The sequence below is a fragment of the Raphanus sativus genome, chromosome 3 (genome assembly GCF_000801105.2).
Source record: "Raphanus sativus cultivar WK10039 chromosome 3, ASM80110v3, whole genome shotgun sequence".
Taxonomy (NCBI): domain Eukaryota; kingdom Viridiplantae; phylum Streptophyta; class Magnoliopsida; order Brassicales; family Brassicaceae; genus Raphanus; species Raphanus sativus.
In genome coordinates, this window is record NC_079513.1 from 6,252,549 (window position 1) to 6,266,553 (window position 14,005).

General features: G+C 36.9%; 2 protein-coding genes across 2 annotated transcripts; one reads left to right on the forward strand and one right to left on the reverse strand.

Moving 5' to 3' along the window:
• Positions 1–3,786: 3,786 nt before the first annotated feature.
• Positions 3,787–4,350, forward strand: LOC108845055 (uncharacterized). Its single transcript, XM_057006239.1, has one exon. It carries the CDS (start codon positions 3,787–3,789, stop codon positions 4,348–4,350), a length of 564 nt encoding a protein of 187 aa, XP_056862219.1.
• Positions 4,351–5,997: 1,647 nt separating this feature from the next.
• Positions 5,998–6,450, reverse strand: LOC130509925 (secreted RxLR effector protein 161-like). Its single transcript, XM_057006240.1, has one exon. The coding sequence runs from the start codon at positions 6,448–6,450 to the stop codon at positions 5,998–6,000; it is 453 nt and encodes a 150-aa protein (XP_056862220.1).
• Positions 6,451–14,005: the final 7,555 nt, after the last annotated feature.

Consider the following 14,005-nt stretch of genomic DNA (forward strand, 5'->3'; position numbering starts at 1 on the left):
TGCATATGTTTTCCTGGGAGGGGTTGAGTCTACTGACAAGTCCTGTGGGTGTTCCAGTAAGCTTCATCCAGAAACACTTGCATGCACAAGTTTGGAAGTGGCGAAGATCTTTGTGAAAGTGGATGTTACGAAAACTTTGCCTAAGGAGATGAACTTCACAAGTGGAGGAGAGGAATTCACGGTGGAGTTTGATTATCTGTGGCTTCTTTCAAGGTGTAAGAATTGTGATAAATGGGGGCACTCGGAAAAGGTCTGTGCTGTGAAGAAGAAAGGCAAAGAAAAGGAAGCTCTTTCTGTTCCAAAAGAAGTGGAAGAAAGCAAAGAAATGGGGAAAAATAAGGAGGCAAATATAGAGATGGGAGATGGAAATTCTGGAGAAGGATCAAGTTCTAAAGGTGGAGATGTTAAGACTGATGGAAGAGAGGAGGGAGTTAGAGAAGAAGTTTTAGAAGATTGGGTCCAGGTTCCACAAGGGAAAACTGGTCGCTCACAACCTTACTCCGAAGCATAAAGTGAATGAGATACAAATCTCTTCATCAAAGTATACTGTTTTGAGTACAAATGAAGAGGAGGAAGGTGAAATAGTGGAAGATGGGAAAGGTATTGAAGAGGATGAAGGTAATGAGAATAAGAAAGTTGAGATATTGGAAGAAGATAAGATTGAAGATGGTTTGATAGAGAAGAGTAGAGGGAAAAACAAAGTAGTGGGTCAGAGAAGGAGGAAGAAAGTACAGAAGGCAAGAGCTTGGGATGAGAATCCTGTGAGCAAAAGGTCTTCTCGTATTCACAACTAAAATATGGCAGGATTCTTTTGGAATGTGCGCGGATTTAACAACTTATTGAAGCATTCCGTGGTAAAAGATTGGGTTCGAGATAGTGATATGTTGTTTGGTTGTGTGTTGGAGACAAGGGTAAAGGAGAGTAAAGCGGAGAAGATACTAAATACAGTGTTTCGGGATTGGTCAGCAATGACGAACTATGAATACAGTCAAGGTGGGAGGATTTGGCTACTCTGGAGAGATTCTGTGAGAATGACTCCAGTTTACAAGTCGGATCAGTTTATTACATGCTTGGTGGGTTTGCAAAATGAAGAAGAATTTTTCTGTACTTTCATTTATGCAAGCAATGCGGTGGAGGAAAGGAAGTTATTATGGGAAGATCTTTATGACCATCACTCATCTCCGATGTTTAAAGATATAGATTGGGTGTTAATGGGTGATTGTAATGAGATACTCTAAGGTGATGAAAGTTCTTGGTTCTCGAATCTAAGCAGGCCTCCAAGTGGAATGAGAGACTTCCAACGGATGGTCTTGCGTTATGATTTATCAGATATGGGTGGTGTAACAAGAGGGAGGAAGGTTTGATTTGCAAGAAGCTGGACAGAGTCCTAATGAATGGAGTTGCATTGAACATGTTTCCGAATGGGTTTGCTACTTTCGAACCGGGGGGCTGCTCTGATCATCTGAGATGTAAAATTCAGTTGCTGCCACCAGTTGAGAAAATAAGGAAGCCATTTAAATATGTGAATGTTATTGGAAGTTTGCCAAATTTCATTCCTATGCTAAGGGAGTACTGGGAGTCGACTGAGGTGCTGTTTTACTCAACATCTGCTATGTTTAGGTTCTTAAAAAAGTTAAAACCTGAAACCTCTTATACGTGAGCTGGGTAGAGAGAATCTGGGGAATTTGACAAAGAGAGCTCAAGAAGCCTATGATATACTTTGTGAGAAGCAGAATAATACAATGGCTCAAGCTACAGATGTGAGTGTTCATGAGGAAGCCAAAGCTTACGAGAAGTGGATGTATGTTGCTGGTTTGGAAGAAGATCATCTCAAGCAAAAAGCTAAATTACATTGGTTGGAAGTGGGAGACCTTAATAATAAGATGTTTCACAGCTCTATTCGAGCTCGGAAAGCACAAAATGCCATTAGAGAAATCAGATGTTCCAATGGCAGGAGAGTAGTAACTCATGGGGAGATTAAAGAGGAGGCAGAAAAGCATTTTTCGGAGTTTCTAAATCAGTGTCCTGTAAAGGCGCGACTGTGGAAGAGCTTAAAGAGCTACTGCAATATCGATGTTCTGATGAGGATGGAAGACTGTTGGATGCAGAAGTCATTGGTGAGGAAATCCGAAAGGTTCTATTCTCCATGCCTTCTCATAAATCGCAAGGACCTGATGGGTTCCCATGTGAATTCTTCCGCACAGTTTGGCCAGTTGTTGGACATGATTTTATAGTAGCTGTTCAGTCAGTCTTCAGGTTCAGTTTTCTACCGAAAGGTGTAAACTCTACTATCCTTGCATTAGTCCCGAAGAAAGAAGATTCATTGGAGATGAAGGATTTTAGGCCTATAGCCTGCTGTAATGTGCTATATAAGGTGGTCTCAAAGATACTGGCTAATAGGTTGAAGAGGATTCTACCTAAGATAATAGCTGAGAACCAATCTGCGTTTATCGAGGGGCGTTTATTAATGGATAATGTTCTGCTGGCTTCAGAGTTAGTGAAAGACTATCATAAGGATTTGGGCTCGCCAAAGGGAGTGATGAAAATAGATATTTCTAAAGCCTTTGACTCAGTTCAATGGGACTTTGTGTTGAAGAGTTTAGAAGCATTGGGAATCCCGGAGAAGTTTGTTAGTCTGATCAAACTGTGTATATCAACGGCTTCCTTCTCAATACAAGTTAATGGGGACTTGGCTGGATATTTTCAAAGCTCAAGAGGTTTGCGCCAAGGATGCTCGCTCTCTCCATACTTATTTTTTTGTGCATGAATGTGCTTTCAAAAAAGATTGATAGTGCAGCAGCGGCAAGGGCGTTCAAGTACCATCCTCGTTGTAAGTCACTAGCCCTTACCCACTTGTGCTTTGCGGATGATCTGATGGTGTTTGTGGAAGGCTATAAAGAATCAGTTCAAGGAGCGCTATCAATATTTGATGAGTTTGCGGAGTGGTCGGGTTTGAAGATAAGCATTGAGAAGTCTACGATATATCTTATCAGGGGTTTCTGAGTTAGAAGAGAGTAGAATCTTATCCAATTTTCCTTTTGCTAGGGGTGAGTTACCAGTTCGCTATCTGGGAATGCCATTAATGACTAAAGCTATGAGACAGCATGACTACTTCCCATTGGTGGAGAAGATCACATGCAGAATCAGTACGTGGACTAGTCGGTTTCTATTTTATGCTGGACGTTTACAGTTGATCAAGTCTGTGATAATGAGCTTGGTAAATTTCTGGACTTCAGTCTATCTTCTTCCTAGTAAATGTATAAAAGAGATAGAACGGGTTTGTGGTGCTTTTCTTTGGTTGGGCCCGGAACTAAAAGCTACAGGAGCTAAGGTAGCTTGGAGTGGGGTATGTGGGGAGAAGGAGGAAGGATGATTGGGCATCAGAGAGCTTAAGATTGTCAACAAAGTAAATATTCTTAAGATCATATGGAGGTTCTTTTTGGGTTCTTCATTATGGGAAAAATGGGTAAAGAGTAACTTGCTAAAGCAGAAGAATTTCTGGGAAATAAAGGAGGAAACTCAAGTAGGGTCTCGGATGTGGAAAAAGATGATAAAAATGAGAGAAGTTGCTAGAAGATTCCATAAAAAAGAGTTAGGTAATGGTAGACAAAACATCTTTCTGGTTTGACAATTGGTCTGGAAAAAGAGTTTTAATCAATTTGTTGGGAGAGAGGGGCATTGTAGATATGGGCATAAAAAAGAGAGGCCACAGTAGAGGAAGCTCTCATGAGGGATAAAAGAAGAAGAAGCTATCGTTCTAGGGTGTTAAATGAGGTTGAGACAGAAATGGAGGTTCAAAGAAAGAAGTTGAGAGTGGATGCTGAGGATGTAAACATATGTAGATGTGGCTCAGGGTATAAGCAAAAATTTTCGATTCATGATACTTGGTGGCTGCTACGAAGTACGAGGGAGAAATGTAGTTGGTCAAGAAGTATCTGGTTCCCGGGGGCAACTCCTAAATTTGCTTTTGTTGCCTGGCTTGCTGCTAGTAACAGACTGTCAACTATGAATAGGATAACACAGTGGGATCCAGGAGCAGTAGCGACTTGTGTGCTCTGCAAGAGGGAGCCAGAGACTAAAAACCTCTTATTCTTTGAGTGCTCTTTTTCGTCTCAGGTTTGGGAATATCTAACGAAAGGGATATTGCTCAGTGATTATACAAATGTCTGGGCGAACATTTTGGAGGTCATTTCTGATGAAAGTATAGAGGAGAAGAAAAGGTTCTGTTTGAGATATGCTCTGCAGTCTGCGTTGCATGTTATATGGAGGGAGAGAAATAAGATAAAGCATGAGGAGAAACCAATGCTAGTTGGGGCTGTCATGAAAATGGTAGAGAAAGGTAAATGGTAGAGAAAAGTGTAAGGAACAAGCTGAGTGTGATGAAGTCAAAAGGAGCAAAAGGGTGGGAGAATGGTTTACAATTTTGATTTAGTACTAGACTTTAAAAATGTTATAGAAAATTTGGAAAGGAGATAGAAGAAATATTTTTTCTCATTTTAAAGGTCTACACTTGATGTAATAAGGGTTTTTTGATGAATAAGTTTAGCATTCAATCAAAAAAAAGAATGTGTGGACAGAAAATAATAACTAAATAAAGGTAAAAATGTAGATATAATTCTATTTCTTTTAAAACAACAAAAGTTGGCATGCAAAAGTCGTTGTTATGCTGCCCTTTTTTCAAAGAAAAAGAAAAGTCGTTGTTATGCTGCCCGTTGAAAAATTGGTTTTAATATAAAAAAATTGCAATATAAAATGAACAACTTTAAAAACTAATGAATTTTGAAAACCGGAGTTGCTGGCCACCGTCTCTCTTATCTACCAAATTGAGCCACTTGTTTAGATGACCAAATGGTCAAAATTACGTAGTCATAATCAAAAGAGCTTATCAATAGGCTGTGCTGGTTATGAAAGGCCATCTGCAGAATCAAGAAATATTATACGCTACTCCCTCCGTTTCATAATAGATGATGTTTTAGAAGGATAATTTTGTTTCAAATTAGATGAAATTTTGAGATTTTAAGGTTACTTTAACTTTATTGGAAACTGTTCAACCAATTAGATTTCACAGTTTTTTTTATTATTGGTTAATTGATTTTAAATTATATCTTTAAAATATTATTTATTAAAGAAATATAATTTTCTTAATCTTTGTGCACTAAGATAAAACATCAAGTATTATGAAACGGAGGGAGTACTAATTAGTAGTGATACATTTGACTTTCATTCTCTTTAATGGTAGGACACATTCCCAAAACACACGGAGCCAAGCAAGGGCACGTCACACGTTAACAAGGTTGAGTTCTCTCTGTACGGAGACAACACTTTTAAAATAAAAGAATATCCAGCATCCTTTTTTTTTTGTCACAAAGAATATCCAGCATCCTATTGTTTGTTTGTCTTTTTCATAGAAATCATCCTAATGGTTTGTTGTTTTTCTCCAACTAGTCCATTTGATTTCATAGATAAAGAGATCAAGAAGTTGTAATCACAAAACACATTCGTATTGCCTTAGAAAACTTCTAAAAAACTAAGACTCGATCTATCACACAATTCGTGATGATTCATTACAACTTCCATCTTCTGGATAACTTCCTAAACTTAATAATAATCACCTTACACATTTCCTAATCCTTATGGTAATCATAACTTAAATAGGATTAGGATAGCTTGAAACTCAATCTAACTCCAAGTTTACATCAACATTTTCCTCCTTAAGCTTGACTTCATCTTCTCTTACGTCTTGCACTCCGATGAGCATCTTCATTTCTTTGAATCGAGTTCGACTCAAAGATTTGGTAAGAATGTCGGCTCTTTGAATACTTTCCGGAACATGCTCCACTTCAATTTGCTTATTCTCAACGCACTCTCATATAAAGTGAAATCTCCTATGAATATGCTTGCTTCGACCATGAAATACTGGATTCTTAGTAAGCGAGATCGCAGATTTGTTATCAACTTTTATGATCACCTTCTTGCAAACATCCCCCACGACTTCACTCAAAAGTTCTTGGAGTCATATCGCCTGTTTTGTAGCTTCCGTAGCGGCCATAAACTCAGCTTCACAAGAAGACAATGCCACAATCTCGTTTTCTGAGAACACCACGTTATAGGACTATCGCCGAGATAGAAGACATGTCCAGTCGTACTCTTACCATCATCAACGTCTATGTTATGCGAGCTATCACTAAAGCCTATCACTTCACACCTTGTTGTTCTTGTAAACTGTAAGCCAAGTGATGTAGTACCACACAAATACCTCAACACTTGCTTTAAAGCCGCACCATGAGATTCTTTAGGTTCTTGCATGTACCTCCTAATTACACCAACGCTGAATGAAAGATCGGGTCGTGTGTGCAAGAGATAGCGAAGGCATCCAATGACTCTCATGTACTCGGTTTCGTCAATATTCTTCTCATGAGGCGATTTGGAGAAGCTCACATTCATGTCCATGGGTATATGAACAAGGTTGCAGTCATGCATAGTGGCTAACTCAAGAATCTTCTAAGCATACCTGTCTTCCGATAATACAATTCTTCCCACGCCTTGTCAAACTTCAATGCCCAAATAGTAGGTTAGTCTACCAAGATCACTCAACTCTAAGTTTTGAGCCATCTCTTGTTTAAAAACGGTGATCGAGTCCAAAGATGAACCTGTAACCAGAAGGTCATCAACGTAGATGCACACAAGGAGAAGGCCCTTCTCGTCTTCTTTTCTATAAAGCGATGGTTCTTTAGTGCATCGAGTGAAACAGAGCTGTTCAGGATTCCGTTTAACTTAACATTCCAAGCCCTCGGTGTCTGCCTTAAGCCGTAGAGAGCCTTATGCAACTTGTAATCTTTGTTCTCCTTACCTTTGATCACGAATCCTTCAGGCTGAGTAACATAGACCTCTTCTTTCAATTTTCCTTGCAAGAACGCAGTTTTCACATGAAGATGGTGAATCTCCCAACCATTCTCTGCCGCAAGTGCAATAAACAATCTGATCGTTTCCACACGTGCTACCGGAGCGAAGACTTCATCGTAGTCGATCCCGTGGCGTTGATCATAACTTTTCGCCACTAACCATGCCTTGTATTTATTGATACTTCCATCTGCGTTTCTCTTTATCTTAAATACCCACTTAAGACCAATAGGTTTGAAACCCTTCGGCAAATCTACTAGTATCCAAATGTTATTCTTCTCGATGGAACTTATCTCCTCTTTGCAAGAATCTACCCAAACCTTTTGGTCTCTTGCCTTGTTATAGTCCCATGGTTCGTTGTTTATCACCACTAAAAGTCTTTCACATTCTACCTCAGAAAGCAGAATGTAATCCTCGAGATGCAGAGGCTTCATGCATACTCAGGATTATCTCCTTGGTTCGGCCTGAGGCAAGTCGTCACCATCGTCTCCACCATCTATATCTTCATCGGCTTCTTCGACTTCTTCTTTGTTTATCTCTTGAGTCTCAGAATGTATCTCGGTATCCTTTAACGGAAGTAGCTCTATTTCAAACGTTTCTTCACCCGACCAACTTCTTTATTCCAACCCTATTGTTTTTCTTCATCAAAATACACATCTCGGCTTACCACAATTCTCTTACTCTTTGGGTCAAGCAGTCATAAAGCTTTAAAGCCTGGTTCCGTTCCTAAGTGCACCAAGACCCTCGATCGATTGTCAAGTTTCTTTTTTCCCGCGGTCTCTGTTCTAGCATAACAAACACACCCGAAAACCTTGAGATGACTGACGTTTGGATTTTTATTTAGCAAAGCTTCGTACGGTGTTGATCCTAGCAGAGATCGTGTTGCAACTCTGTTTATTAAGTAGGTGGCATGGCGAACCACTTCTCTCCATAACATATTTGGTAAGCTCATATGCTTTAGTGGACTTCTCGTCATCTCAAGTAAAGTTTGATTTCATCCCTCGACAATTCCGTTCTGTTGAGGAGAATACGGAGCTGTCATGTGTCTGTTAATCCCGTGTGTGTCGCAGTATCTTTTGAATTCAAGTGACATGAACTCTCCACCTCTGTCTGATCGAATGTCTTCATTGTCGTCTGAGTTTCTTTTCTACAAGTTCTTTGAAAACCTTAAATTTTTCAAAAGCTTCACTCTTCTGTTTAAGTAATATGCTCCACATATATCTTGAAAAATTATCGATCAATACGAACACATATCGTTTATGTCCTGACGTAGGAGGGGAGATAGGCCCACAAAGGTCTCCATGAAGAAGCTCTAGTGGATGTGTAGCTCTATATAAGGTAGCCTGAGGAAACCGTTTCCTTGTTTGCTTCCCGAGCAAACATGATACACATGTTTCCCTTTCAATCGATATACTTGGTAAGCCAACTACCAACTCTTTACTTATCATAGTCTTCATAGTTTCAGTGTTCACATGCCCTAACCGGGCATGCCATCTTAAGCAGTCGGTAGGCGACTTGATTTGCAAACTTTGCACGACATCAGCCTGTAGAACCACTTTGTATAGGCGGTTCCTTGACCTAGTCGTCTTGATCATCAAGAAACCGGTTCGATCAAATAGCATAAGTACGTCATCCTTCATGCTTACCTCACAACCAGACTCGGTAGCTTGTCCTAGGACCACAATATTGCTTCGTAGTCCAGGTATGTAATAGACATTACTTAGTGTTTTCTTCTCGCATCCCTTCAAAACAAACTTGATTGAAGGAATGCGATCATATAATTGATCTCTATCATCTCAGCACCATATAATTGATTTCTGGTTTGTTAATTCATTGTGTGTTTTAGGTCATTGCTTGTTTATCTGTTCATAGATTCTTACATTGCTCTGTTTAGTTAGTGTTCCTAATTTATTGAGTATTTGCTTCTCTGATTTGAGTGCATATGTATTTAGTCGCCTCTTTCCTTAATATTGGTGTTTGTTTGTTTTGTTGTTGAGCTTTAACTGATCGATTGATTGTTTCCTTTTGTGTGTGAGCTTTTATTATGGCTTGTTCTAAGTCAACTGCACATTGTGTGCAAGCTTGTCCATGAACTATTAACGCATCATCTTCATTTGTGGAGTCTATACCATAAAGTACATTGCTATTGGTTGTACTTTCGAAGAGTTAAGTGACGGGATGATTCAAGACCTTTGACGGAAGCTTGCTTCTGAGATTTCTGTCGCTGTTGGAGAGCCTCAAATCACTCATCTATTCCATAATTCACCAAAGTAGTATTGTGAAGTTTAGTCTTATTAGTGAAACGTTTAGTCTTAGTTGTTTTAGTTCCTGCACTTGTTTATCTAGTAAGCATTTAGTCTGATTAGTTTTAGTTCATGTACTTATTTATCTAGTAATTACAGTGTGTAATTTTATTAGTGTATCAAGGATTCAAAGTGTGTTTCAGCTTCAGTTTGCTGTCTATTTTTTACGTATATGTATTTTAATAAAGAAATGTAAGTAGCACCAACCAGAAACAAAACAAAATGAGGGAAGAACCCATCACATACATACTCAGGGTAAATTAATACAAGATGAAAACATAGAGAAAGAGTAGAGGAACAATGCACACATACCATGTTGTTTTCTAAGTAACTCTCAAAAAACATATACGGAAGACAAGTGAAAGCCAATGCACACATACCATGTTGTTTTCTAGATACGAAAGACAAGTGAAAGCCTTGCCACGCGGGTACAAAACATCACATGCAATTTTAACAGAGAATTGTTCATAACCAGAAGAACCAGAAGCAAACTAGTTTCTATAAAAATTCAGAAACCATATAAAAGGACTAATCATAAGCTGAACTTAAACCTTGCAGGTCTTACAGTTATGTTTTGGTTATGGTTTGGTTTACTTAATTTGTATGGGTTTACTCAATTTAATTTGTTGATTTGTAAGATTTTGATTTTTCACATGTACATTATTTAAAAAGTGATTTTGCCACATGTCATCTTTACAATTAGTTTCACAAAAGAAATATGACATGAGTACTAAAATTGATGACATAGCGTCTAGAAAAATATGACATGAATTTTTTCATTTAATGTTGATTTATATTTTGGGTAAATGTTTTAGAATATGGTAATAACTTTACATTGCATTTAATATTGATATTTATTTTTGGTGAACTTTTTTAAATATGGTAATATTTCATACATCATCTATAAAATAGATATATTCATATATAACATAAAAGTTTCAAAATATTATTTTATTTTATTTTCTATATATACAATTTGTATTACTAAAGCTTTCAAAATTGCTACAATTTTTACTAAATTTAGATTTCTAATCGTAAAATCATTTGTTTCTTATATGTCTACAAATTTTATAAATATTGTTTAGTTTAAAATTTTTACAATTATACAATTTTATATCATTTAGTTAGTATTATAAAAATTATTTAATATATTTAAATAATATAAATAGATAGAAAATACTATCTAAAATTATAATTTAAATATATACATATATATTCTTCAATATATTTTTAAATAAACAAAATCAATTTATCCTAATTTAATATTTAACTAAATCAAATCTATATTTAAATATTGGTAAAAAATAATAAAATCTATAGTAATTTATAAAATTTATTTAAAATATAAATTAAGTTTGAAATTTTTTTTACTGCAACATGGTTCAGGAAAACACCTAGTTTCAATTGAAATAATTAGTTAACTAAAATAATTCAGAACTTAATGGTTAATCTGTTTAAATAACCAGTTCGGTTAAGTGGAATGAATAAATATTTGGCCAAAGAATTAACAAATTGGTAAAATCGTACTAAACCAGTCACCAAAGTAAAATAAATCTATCAAATTTGTAAAATTTGTGGTCAAAGGATAAACAAATCTATCAAATCTATATTAAACTCTTTCAAAATCAAGTAAATATGTTGTCAACGATAATACATCAGTCAAACCCAAATAAATTTATCAGAAATAGGTAAAATAGGTAGCCAAGAAAAAACAAATTTATAAAGGAATCGATAGATTTGTTTTTTTTTTAAAAGTTGAATAAATTTGTGGTCAAAGAGATCGTCTTATTAAATCTGTAAAAGTTTAATAAATAAGTGCCAAATGTGACAAATTTATTAAAATAAATATGTAGAAATCTAATTAGTCTATAGAATATTATAAGAAAATCTGTCACCAAAGAAAATAAATATAAGTTTGTGTTACATAAATAAATAGACAAATAAATCTGTGAGTAATGAAAAAAAAGTCTCTGAGTAATGATATTTTGTAATTATTATTTTCTATAACAAAGGACTCAGAGGTAAAACATGTATGAAAAATAAATCAGTAACTAGAATACAATTAGAGTCATTTAGTAATAAACTAATGAATCTATCGTCGTCACATGGATGCAGAGTTACCAGTCTGGTCTTCACAGTCTATATGAGTATGTATATATTAATGACAAGAAAAATAAAAAGTAATAAACTAATGAATTACGGTTATAAGTTTTTAAATTACTTAAATTTTTGACAAATAATAAAGTTATATATTTGAATGAGTGTAAAACTATATTCAAGCAAAAAACTGTATTACACCTAGTGCAACTGTTTTTTCTATGTACTCAGCTTATCTATAAACTAATAAATAATGAAAAACTTCTCAGTCTTCATGGTGTGTTTAGAACATATATTGTTCCAAACCAAGTACGTAGCCCCCTCTCCAAGTATGATCCTTTGTTTTGACTGCAAGCAAATGAAGCCGTATAGTTTGTCCACAAACTTGCTCAGAGTAGTGGTATCTTTCGATTGTTCTCCATGGCTTCTAGAGTTGTGCTCTCTATATACTATGCACAGCAACTTGAAGTGAGTATCAGAGAAGAAACAGTTCTGTGGAGGATAGCTTGAACCTTAGATCATGGATATTGTAGCTATCCAGTCGGTGGTAAAATCTCCTTTTAAGAGCCCTTTACCAAAAGATTCCCAGACTTTGGAGGATAAAGAACATCTAAAGAAGAGATGTTGACAAGTTTCTTGAACCTCATGACATAAACACACTCCGTGTTTATGGAAGCATTTCAAGCTTACATTTTATCACCTGTTTGCATCCTATTATGCATTGTAATCCATATCATAAAAGAGTATTTCAGAGTAGATTGGGGAAACACACTCCTCTGCTCCAGTTACAAACTTGATGATTTTGTCACAACTGCTCCAAGTCTTTTTCGAGGAGAATTTATCAGAAAAGGTTCTCTTTTGCACTTTTCCATAAAGGTATGTCATCCATATCAGCATCCCCTACATGCAACTTATCAATCTCATTCTCAATATCATTTAGAACACTCGTCCTATGTCTCCTTCTTCTATGATTTGATATAAGATCTACCATCATGGCATTGTCGCAATACGAAGTGCGATGATGCCTCGTTCACACACTACCTCCTTCAGACACCCAACTGGAGACCATACTTCATACCAGAATGATGTGTGATATCCATTTCCTACTTAAGTTTTGTAAATTGCCTTGTGATATCTCTCACTCAGTAGCTTATTCAAAAGCCAAGACCCAAGCTGTGTTTTCTGAAATCGACCAGAATGATCCTTTTTGTACCAAATAGCAATGAATCCATTTAACTCACACAGAGGGATCTTGCAGATGTAATTCTCAAATCAGTTTCAGACAGTGTACCTTATTTATTTCCCGTAAAGGTCCGATTCCCAAGCCACCTCATTCTTGGCAGACATAAATCCTGCCACTAACCTTTGATATTGTCGTTTTAGTTCCGGTCCCAACCAGAGAAAAGCTGCACATAGCTGCTCAATTTCTTTCAGACAACTACTCGGTAACGTGAAAGCGCTACCCAGAAATTTTGGGAGACTCATAATGACTGATTAATCAATTGAAGCCGGCCAGCATGCAAAAGAAAACGACCAGTCCAAGATCTCATTATTCTCCTTATCTTCGCCACCAAGGGCATATAATCATTTACCGTCATTCACTTTGTGAGAAGTGAAAGCCCCAAATAGCGGACTGGTAATTTTCCTGAAGCAAAGGGGAAGCAAGTGAGAAATATCTGATTCCTGATCCTCAGTGGTATCAGACATGTAGATAGTAGAATTCTCAAACTTATTTCCAGATCGGCATTACAGCAAACTCTTCAAAGATTCTGAGGATTCCTTCAATAGACCGCTTTGTACCATCAGTGAATACCAACAGATCATCTGCAAAATACAGATGCGGCAGAGGGTTCTTGCATTTTGGATGGTATCCTATTCTCTCTCCTCTCCGCATCCTTATCTATCATATGGGAAAGCACATTCATGCATATTACAAATAGGTAAGGAGAGAGTGCACAGCCCTGTCTCAAGCCACGCTTGCTCTGAAAAACCCAGCCAATTCCCCCATTGACTTGCACTGAGAATGATGTGTACACACGCAGATTTGATCCACCTGGATAACTGCTCCGGCATATTGAAAGCTCTGAGGGTATTCAAGAGAAATGGCCAGTGAACTGAGTGGAAGTTTGCTGGTCAATCTACTTTCCACATCTTGGAGATATGTCTTTCTTGTGATAGTCTTTGACAATCTCTGGCTAGTAGAAGATTTTCCTCTAAACAATCTATCTCCACAAAAGCCGACTGATTATAAGATATGCATGAGGAAGAGTCTTTTCATCGATTTGCAATGATCTTTTGAGATGACCTTATATAGGACATTGCAGCATGAGATAGGTTTTATAGTCTCTCATCTCCACGCTCATCTTTCCTGGGACTGATAGCGAGGATTTTAGTAGTAAGACCTTTTGGTAGAAATCCCTTGCTAAAGAAAGAGTGCACTGCAGTAGTGAAATCTTTTGAGATGATACTCCATGAAGCCTTGAAAAATAATACAGTAAACCCATCATGTCCTGGGGATTTCTCACTCGGCATGCTAAATAGGACATCTCTGATTTCTGCATCAGTTAATGGTTTAGTAAGTGCATTTTCTTTTCCTCAACCGTGTCTGAATTTAATGATCTGCTGTATTTTTCCACAGTTCTCCCGTGCAAATCATCTGGTTCATGAGATAGAAACTCAGCAAAAAATCTTTCAGCCTCTTTTTT